This window comes from Bombina bombina, chromosome 6 (assembly GCF_027579735.1).
Source record: "Bombina bombina isolate aBomBom1 chromosome 6, aBomBom1.pri, whole genome shotgun sequence".
NCBI lineage: Eukaryota > Metazoa > Chordata > Amphibia > Anura > Bombinatoridae > Bombina > Bombina bombina.
The window spans coordinates 917,244,866-917,269,257 of NC_069504.1; the positions used below are offsets into that span (position 1 = coordinate 917,244,866).

The 24,392-nt window shown below is 37.7% G+C and overlaps 1 protein-coding gene across 1 annotated transcript; it reads right to left on the reverse strand.

Annotated features, from left to right (window-relative positions):
* Positions 1-323: 323 nt before the first annotated feature.
* Positions 324-20,427, reverse strand: NPM1 (nucleophosmin 1). The gene is made up of 11 exons (XM_053718558.1): positions 20,271-20,427; positions 19,535-19,617; positions 17,527-17,646; positions 11,286-11,379; positions 10,690-10,790; positions 4,314-4,381; positions 3,646-3,703; positions 2,827-2,916; positions 2,605-2,715; positions 1,484-1,558; positions 324-645 (listed from the first exon to the last, which is right to left on the reverse strand). Exons 1-11 carry the CDS (start codon positions 20,329-20,331, stop codon positions 598-600), a joined length of 909 nt encoding a protein of 302 aa, XP_053574533.1. The 5' UTR covers positions 20,332-20,427; the 3' UTR covers positions 324-597.
* Positions 20,428-24,392: the final 3,965 nt, after the last annotated feature.

The window sequence follows — 24,392 nt, forward strand, 5'->3', positions numbered from 1 at the left end:
GTCTGCACCTAGCTTCATGAAGTCTAATGCTGTTCGGCACAGAAATCCAAAGGAATAAAGCATTAAAGAAATGATTTATATATCCCTTAAAGTATAGTGTAGTATGTGACTAAACAATTGCTCAAGGTTGAGCTTTTATGTATGTCTGTTTTAGTTTGTGTTGGGTTAAGGTTTAATGGTTACAATGGCATAATGTGGAGACTGTTTTCCCCAAACTAGTGAACCTCAAGATACTGCCCCCACCCTGTATGTAATGCACACTTAAAAATCCACAAAACATCCTTTTTATGTTAAAGCCAATTACCACAATAAAAACAAAAGTCTTAAGTAAAATACGGAGTTTAATTTTAAACATGTACACTGACTTCACCCCCCCTTCCCATTTGTCTGACCACCACTATTACTATGCCTTAACATAACATTCCAAACATACTCCAATGTGCAAAATGGGTGGAAAAGCTAAACAGGCATTTGAACACATTCTTGGCACAGTATCCTGGACAAAAACGTATCAGACAACAGGCAAATTCTTCCCCTGCATTTATACATAAAAAAGAAAAAAAGAAAAAAGGACTGCCACAGGCTGGCAACAAAACATTATTTTCCATCTTTAGACTGTCTCCACTTCCAGAGGTCCTGTATTACCTAAAAGATTGAAAACACAAGTCAATTAGTTAGAATAAAAAAAAAAAAAAAGCAAATTCACACAAGAAAGCCAACAATCTGGCATTAGTTTGAAATAAGTGTCAAATCCTGGCCTTTAATAAAATAGTGTAATTTTGTGGTGTAGATTGAGTTTGTTGTAAAAATGTTCCCCACTACACTCCCTCACATAGGCTTTAAGGAAAGAGGGGGGATTACAAAAATAGCGCAGTAAAGGAAAGGGTGTGGACCTCTCAGGCATATATTGGCTGAACTCTACCTGCCCTGGCTTGTGTTAAATCAACCTCAGTGGGTAGTGATCGTAGTCAGACAAATTTATAGCCAGTGAAAGGAAAATGTTTCATTCATTGAGTAATTTGGACAGTTAACTCTGAAAGAACACAAACCATTAATTTAAATTCTGTCGGTGACAAAATTCCTTAAAATACATTGAGTATATTTTGCTTTGTTTCTAATACAACATTCCTGGACACTATTCAGGGACTTTTGGTTGAAAATGGAAGTCAAATAGGATTCCCAAATCTACAAAGAAAGAACAGTCTGCCCCTTGATCCAAATAAGGAAGCCAAGTTGGGTGAATATTGGCAATATTGAAAAACCCACAGCTCATTCCTTCTGCCAGAGGTCTAAGAGTTAAAATCCATACTAACAAAACAGTTAAAATGTAACTAGTACATAGCAAGTTAACACGCTTTTAAATACATAAGAAGCTTTAAGATTTTATGAGCTGTATGCAAAAAAAAAATTTCCTTCATGAAGGCAAAAGTTTATTATATCTTTTTATAGAGGAGAAAAAAAAAAGTTGCAACACTGAACATACCTTTGGGTTTTCCACCCTGAAACAATTCTTTATGTAGTTTGCAAATTTAGGCTCCAGTTTTGGAACACCAGCACCCTAAAGAAAAAAAACAAATACACGTTAATTGTGGTACATTAATATTTTGCTCAGATTAACCACAGAAAAATCAATTTCTCATTCAGACAAAGCATACAATTTTTCAACCTGCTTCTAGTATCTGATTTGGTATCTTTTTTTGGAGCATAATTGTACTACTGGGAGTTACTTTTAACACATCCAGTGTGCCAATGAAGAGCCATACATGCCACCAAACTGCTGCTCCAGTGCCTACTGCTTTTCAAAAGATACTAAGAGACCAAAGCAAAACTTATAGAAGTAAACGGGAAAGTTGCTTTAAAAAAAAAAAGTTTCTCTTTAAATTTAATTCTTATCTTGCATTAATTACTGCAGAAACTTAAAAAGGGTACTGCCATACTGTAACTTAGGTTTCCTTTTAGAAAGGCTCATCTCCCATGATGTGCGAGACCATGGAAAGATAGTTGCTACAGGAATTAACACTTTTCTACTGATTTATGAAGTCCTGAGTCTAATTGCCATTTTTAACTTTAAAACCTGCAATTGAGCCACTGTGAAGGGGCAATGTATATTGCAAAGGTGAGCCCACTCATTCCTAACAATTATACAAGTGTTATAAACAAACCTCTGGTACATTAAAAATATTTTTCACCTGGCTTGGATTTTAATTTAAGCCACATCTTAAAAGTAGTCTTCAAATACCCATGTAGAATTATCTATGCAATTCAAAAAAATGATATTTCATGAATGCCTGTCTGAAGGATTACAGAAGCTCTAAAATGCATAGGGGGGGTTTACCCTTTGCCCTCTGAAACCAACAGATTAAGAGTCACCTTTAAGATGAGAAAAAAAAAAAAAAAAAAAAAAAATCATCATTTTCAGTATAAGTGATGATTTGAACAGGCAAAACAGCTAAAAGGAGCTATTTTTAAACAATTGTAAACACTCCAAATAAATTGCATCATTGGAACATGGGGGGGGGGGGGGGAATAACTCCACATAAAAAAAAAAAAAATTAAAAAAAAGGCATACCTTTGTGACAATACTAAGTATTAAAGCTTTAGTACCTTATCTAATGTTGCCTGTATTTTTGCTTTGATCTCATCAGCAGTTAAAGGGGTTTTTGGAGTCTTGGGAGTCTGGGATTTGCCTTCTTGCTTTGCCTTCTGCTCTGGTGTCTGAAAAGTTAACAGTAAAAATAAAGTTTACATTGTATCAAATAAACAGAAGTAAAATATAAAATAAAAACAATCATAATACAAATCTACAAACTATTAATGCCAACTTACTTTTGGAGTTTTAGCTGGCGTGGTTGATTCAGATGCCTTGCCATTATGGTTTGCCTTTTGTGCACTTTTGGGTTTCACAACTTGGACTGGCTACATGGAAATAAAAATGCAGAATTTTAAACAGAAAAAAAAAAAAAAAATATTCTACACTACACATTTCATCTCTATATATGCACTGTCATACAACAGATGAGCACCCACTTGTGGTCAAATGCTGCATATACAAAAAAATCTTCACACAATAGGAAATCTTATTTGGAAAAAAAAAGCCCAGAATGGATCAAAATGTTATCATATATATCTCATAATAGTGAAGCTAAAGATTTTAGACAACTGTTAGCAGATTTTTAAACACTAAGGGCATGCAGACAAGTGTTTAGCATCAGTCGAATAGTGGTCTCAAATTACAAAATCACTAAATTAAAAAAAGCAATAAATTCTACTACAGAGCATATCTATTTACACTTTATAATTAAGCCATTTGTTGGTCTAGCTATATAAAAAAAAAAAAAAAAAAAAAAAAAAAAGCCAAAAATTTAGAAAAAATGTTTTTACAACAATTGTTTCACAACAAAATGCAACCCCCACCAATTACCCTTTTTTGGAGGAACCAATCCAAGCTTGAGCTGCAGATAAGACTGGCTTCAAGCATAATGCATTGTTTTATCAACTAAAGCCATTAAGAACTTGAAATGCACCCACCCTGCTAGACATTCCAAGAATTCAAAATGTATCTATAAAAACTCAAGTTATTTAATGCCAAGTTAGCTACCATTTTAGTTTAAAAACAAATTTCACGTCTACTCAATTCTAATATACCTTTTTCACTGGTGTTTCTTCCTCTTCATCATCGTCGTCATCTTCACTGTCATCTTCACTATAATTAAAAAAAAAAATCATCAAAAACATGAGGTAGCTCAGTTGGTAAAATGGCCCGACTACAAAAGAGTGTTCAATGATGCAAAATTTAAAAGTTCAAATTCTGGCATGGCCGACTTAGCCCTTTCATCCTTCCGAGGTCGATAAAATGAGTACCATTAAATTGGGTAACAACTATTACTATTCAGCTGCCGATTTGGTTAATTCCGAGAGCAAGCACTGAAAAAGCACCTCGAGTCCCACTGGGAGAAAGGCGCTATATAAATACTAGTTATAAAATGTTTTTTCTTTTTAACCATCACACCCCATACATCATATGCAGAGCAAACTTCCTTCCTATTTGCTCTGAAATGCAATAGTTATCACATCCATAGCAAAAGCTGCAAATCCAGATAAACTCGAGTCACTATTTACACCAGTTTGTGTCCCTAACTTTAAAAAAATATAAGCTTTAAAAATCCTGCTTTATTGCCCCATCCTACAGGAATTCTATCAACAGAATTGTTTAGGGAACATGATTGGCAGTTATACATTTGCATATAAATGGATACACAATATTTGAGTGTATGATTAGGTCAAGACAATTATACGATTTTAGTTTTACTCACTCATCAAAAGCATCATCATCCTCGTCATCCTCATCATCCTCGTCATCTTTGTCTAGCTTCACTTTTTTCTGTAATGTAGGTAAATGCTTGTTACAAACTCTGGGAAAGGGAACTTTTACAAGCAAAGTTTAAAAACAACAAACAAAAAAAAAAAAAAAAAAACAGACTACATTAAAGCTTTAATTAATGCAAGCATAATTTATAGCAGCAATTTAGTTCCGACTTGCAAAGATTTGTATTTTTTGCTTAAAGAGACTGTCAACACCAGAATTTTTGTTGTTTAAAAAGTTAATTCCTTTGTTACCCATTCCCCCCGTTTGCATAATCAACAATAAACTTTTTACCTCTGATTACCTTGTGTCTAAGCCACTGCAAACTGCCCCCTTTTATTTCAGTTCTTTTGACAGACATGCATTTTAGCCAATCAGTGCTGGCTCCAGGGTAACTTCAAGTGCATGAGCTCAATGTTATCTATATGAAACATGAACTAATGCCCTCTAGTGGTCAAAATGCATTTAGATTAGAGGCAGTCTTTAATGTCTAAGAAATTGGCATATGAACCTCCTAGAATTAGCTTTCTACTAAATCCAAAAACAAAGCAAAATTAGTGATAAAAGTAAATTGGAAAGTTATTAAAAATTACATTCCCTGTTTAAATAATGAAAGTTTCTTTTGGACTTGACTGCCCCTTTAATCTTTTGCAAAGTTAAACAATCACTTAATTGTAACCTTTTAGGATAGTACAAGCACATTTTTAACCACTGCAGAGGTTTTTCACATCACTTAAAGGGGCAAAAACAAGTTGGGATAGAGACAATATTTACTTTACCTGCAAATGTATACAGCAGTGCCTCGTCATTAACCCTTTTATGGCTTTATCTATGTCTGCTTTTGGTATGCCTGCTTTTGGTAGAATACAAAAGTGAATAGGGATTATCTGTTGGATCTTGCCTAGAAGCTGAACTCATCTTGCTTATTTTTGAAAATTTTAAAATATTTGCCAGTAATTTTTAAACAATGCTATTTAATTAGCCCTTTTAGGATAGGCACAGATCTCAACATATTTTATGGGACTGATCGGTAAGTCCACATTAAACTTTCATGATTTAGATAGGGCGTGTACATTTTAACAACTTTCTAATTTACTTTTATGATCAAATTTGTTTTGTTCTCTTGTTATTCTTAGTTGAAAGCTAAACCTAGCCTCATATGCCAATTTCTAAACCCTTGAAGGACACCTCTGCATTTGACAGTTTTTCACCACTAGAGGGCATTCATGTGTTTTATAGAAAAACACTGTGCTCAAGCACGTGAAGTTATTTAAGAGTCAGCACTAATTACCTAAAATGCAAGTGTCAAGGACAGTCAGCAGAAAGCTTACAGGTGAAACTCGAAAAGTTAGAATATTGTGCAAAAGTTCATTTCACTAATGCAACTTAAAAAGGTGAAACCAATGACTCATTACATGCAAAGCAAGATAGTTCAAGCCGTGATTAGTCATAATTGTGATGATTATGGATAACAGCTCAAGAAAACCCCAAATCCACAATCTCATAAAATTAGATTACATGCAATCAATAAAACAAGGATTGTACATAGAATATAGGACCTCTGGAAAGTATAAGCATGCATACTATACGTACACAGTACTTTGCTTGGGCCCTTTTTGCAGAAATTACGTCCTCAATGCGGCGTGGCATGGAAGCTATCAGCCTGTGGCACTGCAAAGGTGTTATGCAAGACCAGGATGCTTCAATAGCAGCCTTCAGCACTTCTGCATTGTTCGGTCTCATGCCACGGTCATTGAACCAGGTTTTGGTGCTTTTGGCAGTGTGGGCAGGTGCCCAGTCCCGCTGCAAAATGAAGTCAGCATCCCCATAGAGCTAGTCTGCGGAAGGAAGCATGAAGTGCTCAAATCTCCTGGTAGACTGCTGCGTTGACCCTGGACCAAATGAAGCACAGTGGACCAACACCAGCAGATGACATGGCTCCCCAAATCCCAAAGGTAAGATTCTTCTGATGTTGTTTAGGAGTGGCTTCACAAGAGGAATAAGACATTTGAAGTCCATGTCCAGGATCCGTCTATGTGGTGGCTCTTATGAAAGTCCCCAACACTTTTGAATGGCCTTTTCCTGACAATCCTCTCCAGGCTGCGGTCATCCCTGCTGCTTGTGTACCCTTTTCTTCCACACTTTTCCCTTCCACATAACTTTCTATTAATGTTCTTTGATACAGCACTTTGGGAACATCCAACTTCTTTTGCAATTACCTTTTGAGGCTTTCCCTCCTTATGGAGGGTGTCAATGATGGTTTTCGTCACAACTGTCAGGTCAGCAGTCTTTCCCATGATTGTGATTCCTACTAAACCAGACTGATTTTAAGGCTCAGGAACCCTTTGCAGGTGTTATGGCTTAATTAGCCGATTAGAGTGGGACACTGAGCCTAGAATATTGCACCTTTTCACAATATTGTAATTTTCTGAGATTGTGGAGTTGGGGTTTTCATGAGCTGTAAGCCATAATCACCACAATTATGACAAATCACGGCTTGAACTATATCTTGCTTTGCATGTACCCAGAAGCAGAACTTTTTTTCACTTTCTGCGATGAGTTTTTTTTTTAGCTAAAAATTTTCTGCAGGTCATTTTGATCAACACTAGAACAGTAAAAATAAAACCAGGGTTGTGATATACATTTTAAATGTTAACAGACCAAAAATGTATATCACAACCCTGCTCCTACCTGGTAGTACGGTACATGACAAGCTCAAGCTGTCACAAATACTATGTTGTGACAGCTTGAGCTGGGTGTAATTTTGGAGGAGTTGGGAGGTATCCTGGGTGGAGTTTAGGACAAGTGGGAAGTAGCCTGGGCGGAAGTTAAGCATAGTGTTAGCTTAATAGAGATGTGTGTGGGCAGAGTTCCGGGAATTGCCGATTCCCATTTTTGATAATCACCAAATTAGACACAACATCGGTCCCTCCCTCTCTACTGAAGTCCGCGCCCAGGCTGTAAACATTTGTTGTTAATGTGTGCGCAGCGCTAGCTTCTTTTCATGTTCAGGTGTTGTGTCTAATTTGGTGACTATCAAATCGCTCTTTTAGGCAGCAAATTATTCAAAGCACTGCTTAAAACTGAGCTGGTGTTCTGTGAAGGGACCGAACTTTGTAAAAGAGCGAACCATGTCACTTCCTGTGACGTTTCATCAGCTGTTGCACACATATTTCAGCTAATGCGCATGCATGCCAGCGTCATCACATACCTGGCCGCATACGTCACTGCTGAAATATTTAGCCCTGTGAAATTCACAAGCCCTTTCTATATCTCATGTGTAGGATTTTCTATCCCAAATGGCGCGCTCATGAAAAGCCTGTTTATTAGCCGACTCTGCAATATTCTGAACTCCGCCCCCCACTGCAACTACTCGTACTGCTGTAAAGCATCGTGCATGTCATATTTCATTACAGCCTACAATTCATTGTGCTGCTCCTTGTTAATAAAAACAGCATTTACTGCTGAAAAAAAAACACGTTTAAAGAAACGGATTGTTATATTTCTTTACAGCTCAAATTCATTGTGCTCCTTGTTAATAAACAAAACATTTACTGATGCAAACAAATGTTTAATGAAACAGGTTGTTATATCATCCAATAAAAATTCATCAAAATAATGTAAGTGATTCTTTCATATTTCTTTCTTTCTCTGCATATCCTTTGTTGAAAAATAAAATTCTCTGGATATCCTTTTTTGAAAATAATTGATTTCAATACTACAGTACACAAAGAAACAGGTTTTAATATTTATCCAATAAAGATTAATCAAATAATGTTAATGCTTCTTTGAGATTTCTTTTGTTCTCTGCATATCTTTTTTTTAAAAAAATGTCATTCTCTGCATATCCTTTGTTGACAATACTTTATTTAAAATACTCCAGTTCACGAACAAACAGTTTGCAATATTTATCCAATAAAGATTAATCAAATATTTTTAATGCTTTTTTCATATTTCTTTTATTCTCTGGATATCCTTTGTTGAAAAATGTCATTCTCTGCATATCCTTTGTTGAAATTACTTTATTTCAATACTCCAGTATTGGATGAATATTACAAGCTGTTTATTCAAGTACTGGAGTATTGAAATAAAGTATTTTCAACAAAGGATATGCAGAGTGACATTTTTCAACAAAGGATATCCAGAGAATAAAAGAAATATGAAAAAAGCATTAACAATATTTGATTAATCTTTATTGGATAAATATTGCAAACTGTTTGTTCGTGAACTGGAGTATTTTAAATAAAGTATTGTCAACAAAGGATATGCAGAGAATTACATTTTTTTAAAAAAAAGATATGCAGAGAACAAAAGAAATCTCAAAGAAGCATTAACATTATTTGAGTAATCTTTATTGGATAAATATTAAAACCTGTTTCTTTGTGTACTGTAGTATTGAAATCAATTATTTTCAACAAAGGATATCCAGAGAATTTTATTTTTCAACAAAGGATATGCAGAGAAAGAAAGAAATATGAAAGAATCACTTACATTATTTTGATGAATTTTTATTGGATGATATAACAACCTGTTTCATTAAACATTTGTTTGCATCAGTAAATATTTTGTTTATTAACAAGGAGCACAATGAATTTGAGCTGTAAAGAAATATAACAATCCGTTTCTTTAAACGTGTTTTTTTTCAGCAGTAAATGCTGTTTTTATTAACAAGGAGCAGCACAATGAATTGTAGGCTGTAATGAAATATGACATGCACAATGCTTTACAGCAGTACGAGTAGTTGCAGTGGGGGGCGGAGTTCAGAATATTGCCGAGTCGGCTAATAAACAGGCTTTTCATGAGCGCGCCATTTAGGATAGAAAATCCTACGCATGCGCTATAGAAAGGGCTTGTAAATTTCACAGGGCTAAATATTTCAGCAGTGACGTATGCGGCCAGGTATGTGATGACGCTGGCACGCATGCGCATTAGCTGAAATATGTGTGCAACAGCAGATGAAACAGAGCACCGGTCCACCCCTCTCTACTGAAGCCCGCGCCCAGGCTGGAAACATGTGTTGTGAATGTGTGCGCAGCGCTAGCTTGTTTTCATGTTTAGGAGACCCTTGATGTGTGAGTGTAATAAGGCTGATTATTTTACCATTATCGTGTATTGTTATTTCTTGTGGGAACGATAATGAAATGTAGTGCATTTCATTGCTTGTCTTCTGAGTTCACCTCAAAAACGTGTTCATTGTAGATATTAATTTCCATAACCTTAACCATTTGGCTGCCGATGTTGTGTCTAATGGTTAAGGTTATGGAAATTAATATCTACAATGAACACGTTTTTGAGGTGAACTCAGAAGACAAGCAATGAAATGCACTACATTTCAGTATCGTTCCCACAAGAAATAACAATACACGATAATGGTAAAATAATCAGCCTTATTACACTCACACATCAAGGGTCTCCTAAACATGAAAACAAGCTAGCGCTGCGCACACATTCACAACACATGTTTCCAGCCTGGGCGCGGGCTTCAGTAGAGGGGGGGGGGGGGACCGGCTCAGTTTTAAGCAGTGCTTTGAATGATTTCACCAAAGTAGACAGTGACACAACACCTAAACATGAAAACAAGCTAGCGATGCGCACACATTCACAACACGTTTCCAGCCTGGGCGCGGGCTTCAGTAGAGAAGGGGGTACCGGCTAAGTTTAAAGCAGTGCTTTGAATAATTTGCTGCCTGAGAGAGCGACTTTACCCCTTCTGCTTGCCCATTGCCCTAATAAATGTAAAAAGAAAAACATGTCCTGGGCGATATGAATTGCGCATCCCTAGCTGCACTTACCTCTCAGTCAAAGGAACAGAAGCCGTTCTGGCGGCTAAAAGTAACAAATTAAGATATAGCAGCATCTAAAAAAACGTATCAATTTAAAGTATCAATTTCATGAGCATCAGCCATTAGCCAATAATTTTAAAGTAAAAATGTGCCGGTTGCACTGCAGAAAAATAAAAAAATTCATGTTGAAGAAAATTCTGTGCATAACATAACTGGCCATTCTTTCTGCAGGCAGGCTCCACTTTCTGCGATATTATCGCAGATCGCACTATGTTCTGCCTTGGGGTGCATGTAATGAGTCTTATATTAGTTTCACCTTTTAAATTGCATTAGTGAAATAAATGAACATTTGCACGATATTCTAATTTTTTTTGTGTATCACCTTTCGATACAAGGTAATTCCAGATGTAAAAAGTATATTTATATAACAGTGTTGGCTGTGCAAAACTGAGGGTATGGTAAATAAAGGGATTCTTTTTAAACAACACATTTTTGGTGTTTAAAACCCTTAAACGTTTTATTTTACAAATCAGTGTTCCATACCTGGGGGACCTTTGATGCCAAATTAGCAGCACTTCTTTTCTTTGGACTTGGAGTAGCTTCATCTTCCTCTTCATCGGAGGACTCAAGATCATCTTCTAAAGCTAAATGTTTTTGGTATAAGTAAATTTGTTAATGCTATGTTTGGCTGTATTAATAGTATTAAAAACACAACCCACCCACATTTCTAAAACCTACCCACAAAAAAAAAAAAAAAAAAAAAAAAAAAAAAAGTTATGGAATATACATATGCAAGTGCTATAAAATGCACCTACATAAAATATGCGAAGGCTGTACAGCTCTGGTATTATAGCAGTCAAAATAAAGTGCAAGGTTGCATTTCTATTTCTATTTAAAATTGAAGCATTTCTGTACTAGCCTTTAGAGATGCTGTTCACTAAAAAACAAACAAAAAAACAAAAAAGTTAAGGGGCACGCAACATACTTTAAACACCACCTCAGCTAAAAATTGATGGCTAGTATAATGCAAATTGAGTCACAGATAACACACACACACCATGTCCAGCTCAATCATTAGTATTCACATCTTTGAACGCAGGTGCATAGATGGGAGCCATCCAAAAGGTAGAATTACTCACCCACAAGATGTTGTCCACTGACATATACAGGCCCAGACCCAGATTTTAACCGCAGAACTACAGGTGGGGTAATTTCAAAGCCACCAAGTGATACCTAAAAAAAAAAAAAAAAAAATTAAAATGTTAGAGAGATGATATATATTCCATATCCAACCAAAGTGATGAATCCAACAGACGGTACCCGTATTCCCCAGACACTTCACACAGCAGGAGGTAAACCAAAAGTTTCGGCTCACAGGAGCCTTTGTCAATGGTAGCCAAAGCCAAAACAGACAAACAGAACCGGAGCCAACACTTAAATACCCACCTTCCCCAGTGTAACAACCAACCAGCTCAAGCGGCACACCCCACACAGCGCAAGGCTCTACATCAGCAGAGAGCTTAACAAGACGTCAGTGATGTAATCATGCCAACTATGCCCCCGTGCCGGTTGTCAAGGAGATCAGTATCAGGGAGATGAGTCAGACAACCAGGGGAAACAACCCCATAGGTAAATACATTGTACGTACCCCCATGCCTACAAGGAGTAGGAAGAAACTTTATAAGGACGGCTCCCCATAGGCCTAGATTTATCTGGCCTTATAACAACATCCATAGTCAATATTAGAGTTTAAACCTTGAGGGATAACCGTGTCAGGATTAAAGGGACAGTCTTGGCCAAAAAAAAAAACCTCATGATTCAGATAGAGCATGTAATTTTAAACAATTTTCCAATTTACTTTTATCACCAATTTTGCTTTGTTCTCTTGGTATCCTTAGTTGAAAGCTTAACCTAGGAGGTTCATATGCTAATTTCTTAGACCTTGAAGCCCACCGCTTTCAGATTGCATTTTAACAGTTTTTCACCACTAGAGGGTGAAAGTTCACATATTTCATATAAATAACACTGTGCTCGTGCACGAGAAGTTATTGTTGGCTATGCAAAACTGGGAAATGGGTAATAAAAGGATTATCTATCTTTTAAAAACAATAAAAATTCTGGTGTAGACTGTCCCTTTAAATATCCAGCGGGCCTCCATCCGTAGAAGTGCCAAGCCTCTGTCACCACCTCGTTTTGGACGTGGAACATGATCAGTAGTGTGCGCAGGGAAGAGATGGAGTGTCTAGCAGTCAAAAAATGCGGTGCCACAGGCATTGTATTTGCTCCCAAAAATCATTGGAGAACCCCCCCCCGGGCAGACCTATTGTGTCTGCCAGGGGGTCAACTCCTACAGCACTTAGCTGAACTCATTGATTTTTTATTTGCAACCAGTGGTACAAAACACACCTTAAAGATTAATTTGAATTGATCAACTTGCTAAAAAATATTGACATAGTTGAGTCATTAGGTAGGTGTAAAGTGCAGACATTACTTAAGAAAGACACAGATAGAAATTCAATTCTACATTATAGCAGCTTTCACCCTAAATTCCAGAAAGATGGGGTCAGTTCCTCTCAGCTCATCTGCAACAATACAGACGACTGCCGCAAAGAAATACAATTGGAAGAGATGTCTCAGATTCCTCGAGAGGGGTTATCCGTTGTGTCTAATTGAACAACAACAACAACGTCTGAAAGCAAGTGAATGGACACAAGATACATTGACCACTAGGAAAGCTGCTGATGATACGTCAAGTCGTTTGAACTTCCTTACCACTTACACTCTAGGTTCCGAGATGTTGAGCACCACCATTAAAAGAAATTGGCTGATGCTGTCTTAAGACATTAGTCTTCAATTTGTTGACTCCCCTATACTGCGAATGGTGTACAGGAGAGCTAATAACTTGAGGGATCTATTAGTACTAAATAATCCAGTACACTGTTAGGAGAAACAGGGGTGGTTGTCTACAGGCAAACCTGGATGTTACAAATGTGGCAATTTTGTAACGTGCAACAGTCCAATAACGGGTAACTCATTTCAACACTCACATACCAACAGTTCAAGATTAGACACAGGTTGACGTGCACTTCTGAATTTGTCATATCGGTAAGACTGACGTCCTTCAGGGAACGATTTGCCAACCACAAGTCAGCCATTCACCAGGCACGTTCTGACCAACATGAGGCACTGCCTTTTTTGACTGCTAGACACTCCATCTATTCCCTGCGCACACTACTGATTGACCATGTATAACGTCTAAAACGAGGTGGTGACAGAGGCTAGGCACTACGGATGGAGGCCCGCTGGATATTTAATCTTGACACGGTTACCCCTCGAGGTTTAAACTCCAACATTGACTATGGATGTTGTTATAAGGCCAGATAATTCTAGGCCTATGGGGAGCCGCCCTTATAAAGTTTTCTTCCTACTCCTTGTAGACATGAAGTGTCTACATACCCCTCTGCTGGGGGTACATACAATGTATTTACCTATGGGGTTGTTTCCCCTGGTTGCCCGACTAATCACCCCGATACCGATCGGTATAGCGGGTTTTGTATGTCAGCATATCGTATTATACAATTTGTATCATGAGTAATAGGATTACAGATGTTACCTAGTAATTATGTTCCCATTTTCCGTTTATGTATTATACACAATGTCACGTTTGACACATTTCTGTTTTTGTTTTGTAAGCCCACCGCGGGTGGCCCCGCCCACATCCCTCGGCTGGTTTGTTTACACATGGCTTTGTGTTCTGATCTCCTTGACAACCGGCATCGCTGATGTCACTGGGGGCAGAGTTTGCATGAATACATCACTGACGTCTGGTTAAGCTCTCTGCTGATGCGGAGCCTTGCGCTGTGTGTGCCGCTTGTGCTGGCTGATTGGTTGTTACACTGGGGAGGTGGGTATTTAAGTGTGAGCTCCGGTTCTGTTTGTTATGTCTGTTTTGGCTATCATTGACAAAGGCTCCTGTGAGCCGAAACGTTTGGTTTACCTTATACTATTAAACGGATTGAAAAATCCTGCTGTGCCAAGTTTCTGGGGAATACGGATACAGTCCGTTGGATATACATTTGTTTGGCAGTGCACCAGGTGGTTGCTTGATTGGAGTGTGCCGTTTCCACACTGTACATATATACACACTTATTTTTTTCATGACCTGACAAGTTTATCTCCCAGATTAATAGTGGTTACATAGCAGCAGACAATATGTAAAATAAATCTCATTACAGGGATACGGTACTGGTATTAATTTCTATTTAATATGTTACCAAGTCATTGAAGGCCGCCTCTTATCCGATTGCATAAGACAGTTTCACAGCTACAGGGTGTTAGTTCATGTGTGCCATATAGTGAACATTGTTCTCACGCAATTGGAGTTATTTATGAGAGGGCACTGATTGGTTAAAATGCAAGTCTGATTACCTTGTTTCTAAGTCTCTGCAGACTACCCCCTCCCTTACGTTATTTTGACAGAGGTAAAAAAAAAAAAAAAAATATATATCTCCCTGTGTTGAGGAATGGATAATAAAGGGATCTTTTTAAACAAAATTTCGGAGTAGACTGTCCCTTAAAGTGAAGGTCAATTTGACAAAGAATTAAATAAATTTAATAGAAGTAAATTGGAAACTTTAAAAATTGTATTCTCTATCTAAATCATGAAAGAAAAATATTGGGTTTAATGTCCCTTTAAGTGTTGGTTGTGTAAAACTGGGGAATTGGTAGCATAGGCGTTCTTTTTAAACAAAAAAAATTAATCAAGTAGATTGTTTTTAAAGTGACTTTTTAATTCAGTTTGACTTGACAATTTACTTTTTAATTTTTGCTTCCGTCTGTTGAAAAGCATACCTAGGTAGGCTCATAGTTGCACCTATGATTAATTTTATTGGCTGACCCAATGCTTTCAGCTAGCTCCCAGTAGCGCATTCCAGCTTCAACAAAGGATACCAGAAGAATGAAGCAAATTAGATAATTGAAGTAAAGTTGTTAAAACATATGTTTGCCATGGGAAGAAAAATGTGGGTTTCTTGTCACTTTAACCACATCATAGGGCGAGGTCATTAGTCATAAAGCCGGATTTACCGCACGGCTATTGGCTAAGAGGTGAAAACATCACCTCTTAGCAAAAAAAAATAAAAAAAATTAGCCTTGGGCTGCTGTAGCAGCTAAGAACGGAGTTCGATTGAAACAAATAAAGGAGCTTTCTACATAAGGTATATTATACTACAGGAAAGTCCCCTTTGTTTCAATAGTCAATCCAAGCGCTTGTACGCTAGGATTGACTTTCACTTTAATATACTTTGTAACCCGATTGTCTAAGCCTCTGCAGCCGCCTCTAATTACAGTAGATTGTATAGTCTTTTCACAGCAATACAGTGCTAGTTCATGTGCCATGTAGATGCACTAACTAGCTAAATTTAAAGTTAGAAATAGCACTGAGCTAAGGGGGCAGTCAGCAGATTCTCAGAAACAAGGTAAATCAGAGGTTAAGTATATTAGTATAACAGTGTTTGTAATGCAAAACTGGGGAACAGGTATAAATGGATTTATCTTTTAGGATACAAATTAGACTGCCCATTTAAAATACACAGTAGTTGTGCTGCTTGGGACACGCTGAGCACTACTAGTCCCGGGGAGCAATAGACTGTTCTATTCAGCAGCGCTAGAATTATTTAACCAGCAGTGCTAACTAGACCAGCGGCAGTAGTGCTCTGCCGGTCCCAAGCAACACTCGTGTGTTAAACTTCTTTAAATGGGGTTAAACACAGTAGTGCAGAGTCAATAGTCTAGGAATTAGAGCATGTCTTTTTTTTTTTTTTACTATTGCCCTGAAGTATAGCATAATGTCTCTTAAAGGGACATTATACACTCCTTTTTTCTTTGCATAAATGTTTTGTAGATAATCTATTTATATAGCCCATAAAGGTTTTTTTTTAAATTAATGTATAGTTTTGCTTATTTTTAAACAACATTGCTCTGATTTTCAGACTCCTAACCAAGCCCCAAAGTTTTATGTGAATACGCTAGACTACCTACTCCAGCTTGCTCCTGTTTGTGTAAAGGGTCTTTTCATATGCAAAAGGGGGAGGGGGGGGAGTGTCTTATTTGCCACTTGCAGTGGGCTTTCCAGCTACCTTTTCAACAGAGCCAAACTGACAGCTTCTAAGTAAGTTTTTAAACAGTTTTATACTGGATTTTTATTTCAGTATCTGTGCATATTATTCTTTATAGTAGTGTCTATTACATGCAGTTATATGAAAATGAGTGTATACTGTCCCTTTAAGGAAACTGCAATGGGGCACATGTGGAGACTGGAAATCCCTGTGGGTTTACAATTTTCAGATTAATGTGAAAGCAGTGGGCTCAGAGGAAGTGAGAGTTATTTTATTCTAAAAAATAATTATATTTTTAACTGGGAGTATGTTATTACTAAATCACTACTTTTGAAAATACAAAAAAAAAAAAAAAAAGTTAACACATCTAAATTAAATATTGCATCAATGGGATGAAACTCTTACTTTTTAAAACTAAATAAAAAACAAAACATTCAGTGCTCTACACCAAAAAATTGCCAGCCAGGTGGCCTTAGCAAGTAGATGTGTAAGAGCATTGTAATACTTTATAAAAAACTGCAACAAGCAAAACAAACTGCTTTATTTAACATAACTTAATTTGTGCAAACAACGAAAAAAATTTGGCCATCATTATAGTAGGATGGTGGTAGAGCTAGTTTTTATGGCTGATAAGGAGTTCTTACAGTAGTACTCTAGGACAGTAATCTATACAAAGACAAGGAATATGGAAGTCAAAACTAAAAACTTGACTTAAGAACTGCTGTTCCAACCAGAATCAACCATGCACCTAGCAATAATTGGCTCAAGTGCAGTTTGCTGTGGTTAAAGGGACAATGAACCCCAAAAAAAAATTGTGATTCAGGTAGAGCATGCAATTTTAAGCAACTTTCTAATTTACTCATATTATCAATTTGTTCTCTTGCTATCTTTATTTGAAAAAGGCATTTAAGCTTTTTTTGGTTCAGGACTCTGGATATCGCTTTATTGGTGGATGAATTTATCCACCAATCAGCAAGGACAACCCAGTTTGTTCACCAAAAATGGGCCGGCATCTAAACTTACATTAATTTCAAATAAAGATACCAAGAGAATGAAGAAAATTTGATAATACGAGTAAATTAGAAAGTTGCTTAAAATTGCATGCTCTATCAATCACGAAAAAAAAGTTTTGGTTCAGTGTCCCTTTAAGCATGCAGAGTTGCTAGTAAAAAAAAAAAAGTGCCATGACACTACAGCTCTTCTTTTACTATGGCTCTTAATATGAAATGACAATATTTAGGTCTGAGAAAGATAAGTTACTTACCGTTGGTTGAACAGATGGTTTTAACGATGCAAGTGTGATTTTGATAATTTTTCCTTCATAGTTCATCCCCTCTGCCTCAACAACATGCAATTCGTCTTTAGCTGCCGCACCTAAACTAACCTATAAAAAGAAATAAAGTCTCAAGTTAACCAGCAAACTGCACATATACTGGTGGTTAGCCAGGCCTTTTCTAAGCCATTTTACATACATTAGCAACAAAAAAAAGTCACCATGTACCAACCTGCACTTTAGGCAGGAACAGTCCCATCAGTATTAAGTGAACACAAATCTAGATTACAGCTTATGAACGTTTGCCTGAAATAAAAGCAAAACGAATTCCCTACTAATGCTCACTTTTTAGTGAGTCTTTCAAATAAGGGATGTAGTTTTGGGGTCAGATCTGTGCTATCCTACCATTTATATCCTATTACAGTGTTTTTCAACCAGTGTGCCATGGCACACTGACAACAGTGCGGGGGTGTCCCTATTTCAAATTTTGGGAGGTATGTGACAGGATCATCAGGCATTTACAACCATGACATTGACATTCATTTACAGACAATCATTACGATTGCTTGTGAATGAATGTCAATATGTCATGTATAGTTTGTAGGAGGCATGGCAGCACAATACAATATATATATAAATATATATCTATCTATCTCCGGTATTAGGCTACAATGTGTGATTTTGTAAACTTTTGGGATGATGGTGTGCCGCAGGATTTATTTTAATGTAAAAAAAGTGTGCCACTGCAAAAAAAGGTTGCAAATCACTGTCCTATTATACCACTGGGTCGATCAGTATATCACCTAGGAGAAATAGGGTGCAAACCTTAAAAGGGATACTAATCCCCAACTCTTCTTTCATATTTCAAATAGAGCATGCAACTTTCTAATTTACTGCTATTATCAATTTTCTTAGCTATCTTACTATCTTTATTTGAAAAGCAGGAATGTAGCGCTGAGGGGCATTTTTGGTTCAGCAGTTAGGTAGCGCTTGCTGATTGGTGGCTAAATGTAGCCATCGATAAAGCAAGCATTATCCAGTGTGCTGAAGCTAAAATGGGCCGGGCCCCTCAACTTTACATTTCCGCTTTTCAAATAAAGATAGCAAGAGAACGAAGAAATAGGAGTAAATTAAAAAAAGTTGCATGCTCTATCTGAATCATGCAAGAAAAGTTGGGTTTAGTATCCCTTTAAACCAATACCCGCATCTGAAGAGTTAACACTTTGTATTTTGATGCTCAGCTGATGGTACTAAAGTGATGGTTAATCCTAGCGTTTGAAAAATACGTCATGGCGAAAGCTCCTTTATTTGTTCCAAGTGATCGCCGCACGGAGCTGCTAAGGTTTCCACCTCTTAACCAATGGCTGGGCTGGAGACTGATTACTCACACAGCTATTGGTTCAGAGGTGGAAACATCACCTCTCAGGCAAATAGCATTCTGCAGTGGGTTGCCTTAGCAGCTAAGTGCCGCGATCGCTTGGAACAAATAAAGGAGCTTTCAGCATAAAGTATTTTTAACTTCATGAACGAAAAAAAAACAATTTTTACCCAATAGTAAATCCTAGTGATTAGCAAACGCTAGGATTTACCATCACTTTAAATATCCATGTAAGTCTTTTTGCAACATATGGATTGAGGGACTGACCCATATATCTGCCTCAACAACATAAGCAAAGAGGAAGCACCTCTCTGATGGTGGGTGGCAAGGTCTACTCAGCATGTGCCCTGCTCCTTGTGGCAAGCATCAGGGCACTAAACAAAAGGAGCAAGGAGAAATGTAACTGATTTGTCAAATGCTGTATGTAACAAAAAAAATCCTGTCATACCCAAAAATTAAACAGTATCAAAATATAGTGTTTGTTTAGAAACAGTGGGAATATAATCTTAAAGACCAGTGTAGCACTAAAAGTACCAGTCTTAAAGAAAAGCAAAACTCATAATTTGTACCATAAAAGACGGGGGAGGGGAGTCAATATTTGAACGTAATCATTGTATTTACCGTTCTTAGGGATAACTGGTGCTCATTATCATCGTCTTCAACTTTAAATGAATATTCTTTCTTATCTGCTTTAAGTTCACAGCCTAAAATTAAACAAAATACAGTAAATTAAAAGGCGAAAATATTGTAACCCCTCTATATCGCGCACTTGCGTTTTGCTCACTAAAAAGTGGATACGCGACATGAAACTCCGTTAAAAATAAAAACCAAAGGTCACCAATATTTAATAGTTGTGTTATAACAAAAGAGCAGTACGTGTAGCAAAAATCCGAATAACACGATCGCCATTTTCTCAGCGCCGTCACACCACGTGGTCTCAGTACACGTGGTGAGACCATGCTCTGCCTCTGCTAAAATGCACACGGGCAGCCAAATCTTAATCACAGGCCGCTGCACTAAAGGGGGGGCACAGGCCTTGCAGCACACATTGGAGTCTGGACATTCAAAGCCCGCCAAAAAAAAAAGGCAAACGTGCCCGACACCAGTAGTATGAACTCTGCACCGCTATTTTCTGCTGATCTGAACAGAAATACTATACCTAAAGGCAAATGGCTACTAAAATGGTTGGACCGCATTTGCTTAGCAATCTGCGGGACTGGTGCAAAGACGCGTTTCCAAATTAAAAACAACATTAACAGATACATAAAACAGCGAGGGCTGAAATATTTATAATAAAAAAAAATTAAAAAGATAACGTGTAGATCTAAATATGTGCACCGGAAATAGCAGTACACACCGAATAAGAAGTTCTGTGGCCGCAGGGGAGTCATATTGTCCATATCCATGCTGTCTTCCATGTTGTTGAGGGGGTTTTGTGCGATTGTTAGCACGAGGACGCAACTGAACGGACGGGTATCTGAGAAAGGACGCAAGGCGACGGGGGCTTATAAGGAATAGTCTACTTCTCGCGAGCGTAATGCAGGAAAGGGGACTTCAACTCCACCTACAGCTTTAAGTTCCGAATAATCTATTCACCAATTGGCTGCGAGGTTTCTATGGAGACATAGTCCCCGAAGGCACGGAGTTTTTTTTGATTGAATGGATGGACCCTATTAGCTTTTGCTTCAATATGGCATTCTGTACTATTTCACTGAGTTTAGAATTATACACAATTCACAGTGTAGAAAATCGAAATATGTATGAAAACATAAGTGATATTACATAAATGCTGAAGTTACTGTTAAAGACAAACTGGTGCTTAACAAATTGGTTTATGCATAGCATCGAAAAGGTATATTCACCCCATATATACGATTTAAAAAAAAAAAAAAAATGATCTGTTAGCAATTAACCCATTTGCTATTTTTTCTTACTAAAGACAAAGTAGGCAGAACTGAAGTAGCGGACCTGCTCAAAAGAGGGCAATAGAGCAAAAAATATTGGGCTGTCCAAGAACTCAACTAAGCAGTAGTAATAATCATGCTGCTCTGTATATTGATTTTGAGGATAGATAGGTAGATGAACCTGCATTCAGTATTAATAAGAAGTCCCCCCCCCCTGCATTAAGATTGTACACATTCTGCACACACCTTTGTTGCCATGCCCCCCAGCACATGGCCCTGGGTGGTACCACCACACCTGATGCACCAGTGGTACTTCTGACCAGAAGTGTAAGTGTTATTTGATCAGCGCTACATGTTTACTCACTTGCTAATCACAGTGAAACAGTTGAGGAACTTCCCACAATTTGTATTAAGGTACTTAGCAGCCTCATGATCTGATTGGCTCTATGGACCATTAGGGAAATTAAAAAAAAATAAAGTGAGCAGGTTGTTCACTCGCACAATAATCGCGCAAGGGTTTGTGATAAGATACAAAAACATAACACGTCACTGCACAATAATCGCGCAAGGGTTTGTGATAAGATACAAAAACATAACACGTCACTTCACCCTTTCTGGGGTTTTTTTTTACTGTGGTACCTATTGGGACAGCCAATAGAATGTGAGCTCAATCCTATTGGCTGATTGGATCAGCCAATAGGATTGAAGTTCAATCCTATTGGCTGATTGCATTAGCTAATAGAATTTTTTCAACCTTAATTCCGATTGGCTGATAGAATGCTATCAGCCAATCGGAATCTAAGCGACGCCATCTTGGATGTTGTCATTTAAAGGTACTTTCATTCGTCGGGTAGTCGTCGTTGGAAGTGGATGCTCGGCGCCGGATGTCTTGAAGATGGACTGCTCCACGTCGGAAGGATGATGATAGAAGATGCCGTCTGGATGAAGACTTCTGCCCGTCTGGAGGACCACTTCTGCCCGTCTGGAGGACCATTTCTGTCGGCTTCGTTGAGGACATCTTGCCGCTTGGATGAAGACTTCTCCCGGTAAGTGGATCTTCAGGGGGTTAGTGTTAGGATTTTTTAAGGGTGTATTGGGTGGGTTTTATTTTTAGGTTAGGGCTTTGGGCAGCAATAGAGCTAAATGCCATTTTAAGGGCAATAACCATCCAAATGCCCTTTTCAGGGCAATGGGGAGCTTAGGTTTTTTTAGTTAGGGTTTTATTTGGGGGGTTGGTTGTGTGGGTGGGGGGTTTTACTGTTAGGGGGGTTGTGTGTATTTTTTTTTACAGGTAAAAGAGTTGATTTCTTGGGGGCAATGCCCCGCAAAAGGCCCTTTTAAGGACTATTGGTAGTTTAGGTTAGGCTAGGGTTTTTTTATTTTGGGTGGGCTTTTTTTATTTTGATAGGGCTATTAGATTAGGTGTAATTAGTTTAAATATCTTGTAATTTGTTTTTTATTTTCTGTAATTTAGTGTTTGTTTGTTTTTGTAATTTAGATAATTGTATTTGATTTATTTAATTGTATTTAATTTAGGTAAGTTATTTAATTGTAATGTAGTGTTAGGTGTTAGTCTAACTTAGGTTAGGTTTTATTTTACAGGTAAATTTGTATTTATTTTAGCTAGGTAGTTATTAAATAGTTAATAACTATTTAGTAACTATTCTACCTAGTTAAAATAAATACAAACTTGCCTGTGAAATAAAAATAAACCCTAAGCTAGCTACAATGTAACTATTAGTTATATCGTAGCCAGCTTAGGGTTTATTTTATAGGTAAGTATTTTGTTTTAAATAGGAATAATTTAGTTAATCATAGTAATTTTATTTAGATTTATTTAAATTATATTTAAGTTAGGGGGGTTAGGGTTAGACTTAGGTTTTGGGGTTTAGAATACATTTAGAATAGTGGCGGCGACGTTGGGGGTGGCAGATTAGGGGTTAATAAATGTAGGTAGGTTGCGATGACATTGGGGGAGGGAGATTAGGGGTTAATAAATATAATGTAGGTGTCAGTGATGTTGGGGGCAGCAGATTAGGGGTTAATAAGTATAATGTAGGTGTCGGCGATGTCCGGAGCAACAGATTAGGGGTTAATAAGTATAATATAGGTGTTGGCGATGTCGGGGGCGGCAGATTAGGGGTTAATAAGTGTAAGGTTAGGGGTGTTTAGACTCGGGGTTCATGTTAGGGTGTTAGGTGTAAACATAAAATGTGTTTCCCCATAGGAATCAATGGGGCTGCGTTACTGAGTTTTACGCTGCTTTTTTGCAGGTGTTAGACTTTTTCTCAGCCGGCTCTCCCCATTGATGTCCGTTGGGAAATCGTGCACGAGCATGTATAACCCGCTCATCACTCACTTAAGCAGCGCTGGTATTGGAGTGCAGTGTGGAGCGCAATTCTGCGGTGGATTCTTTCACCACCCTGGCATTTTCGGAATCCACCTGGATGCAGTTTCACTGCATCCAGGTGGATTATTTTGGCTGCGCGCGCAGCCAACATTCTTTTGGCTGCCTCGCACAGCCAACATTCCTTTGAGGATGCGTGTGCAACTGGCGACGGACGCATTACAAATGTGATTATAGTATAGATGTGGTAATCTGTGCTTCATCTTCTGAAGCAAATAACATTGTACTATTTTCTATCTTTTATGTTAGTTCTATATTTTATAGCTTTGTCTTAGATTGTAAAATTGTGTGTCAATTTGTATTTCTATACTTTTGTTGGTGGTTTAGTGCGTGCATCAGCTGTATGTTTTATACCGCTGCATGAGTTTTTCTATCTTACTGGTGCGACCCGTTATACTACACGGGCCGCTCCGGATCTCTTACATCCTGTTTCCGGAATAGTTAGGAGGAGATCTTTGGCCTGTTATCATACGCATATCTTTAGATGTCTTGGCTGCTTCTGGCCTCCTTCTAACAATCCCGGCCTGATCACTTCCACATGGCTGTGCGCTAAGGTTGCGCACGTGACTGTTACAGGCCTCTCTTCTCTCTGCCTAACACGTGGTTGGTGCATAGCGTGTTGCCCCTCTCTCCTCCAGCTTCGGCAGACGCGCATCAGGCTGTAGTTTGGTGACAGCAGGGTGCGTGAGCTGCCGGTGGTTGGATTCTAATGTATGGGTACTTTTTAGGAAATATAATGAGTTTTCTTCACATTCTGAAAAATCTGATAATCCCCCTATGTTACACACATTAGTCTTTAATGCTGTACATATCTTTTTAGGATATATTTGCCTATATTAGGCTAGTTTATATAATAAATTAGCGCTGCGGAATCTGTTGGCACTCTACAAATAACCGATAATAATAATAATAAAATATTAAATATATTAGCCTATATTAGGTTTAATCGTATATACTGTAAGCCTGTTTTAAGGCTATTTTTTTTTAACATACTGTAAGTATTTTTTGCCTACATGAAACTTTTTTTTATTTTATAAAGCTGTAGAAAGGCTATACTATTTTTGGGTTTATTAACCTCAATTAAGGCTTTATTGTTTGCAGATAGCATATGCATCACACATGCCTAGGTCTCATTAATAGTATATGTGTTGAATATTTGTGCAGTGTG

Coding starts and splice junctions, on each gene's coding strand:
- NPM1 (XM_053718558.1), bottom strand. CDS start 20,331: ATGGAAGACAGCATGGATATGGACAATATGACTCCCCTGCGGCCACAG. Junction 11,380..17,526: donor AACCATCTGTTCAACCAACG/GTAAGTAACTTA, acceptor TTTTTTTTTTAG/GTATCACTTGGTGGCTTTGA. Junction 10,791..11,285: donor CAGTGGACAACATCTTGTGG/GTGAGTAATTCT, acceptor AAAAACATTTAG/CTTTAGAAGATGATCTTGAG.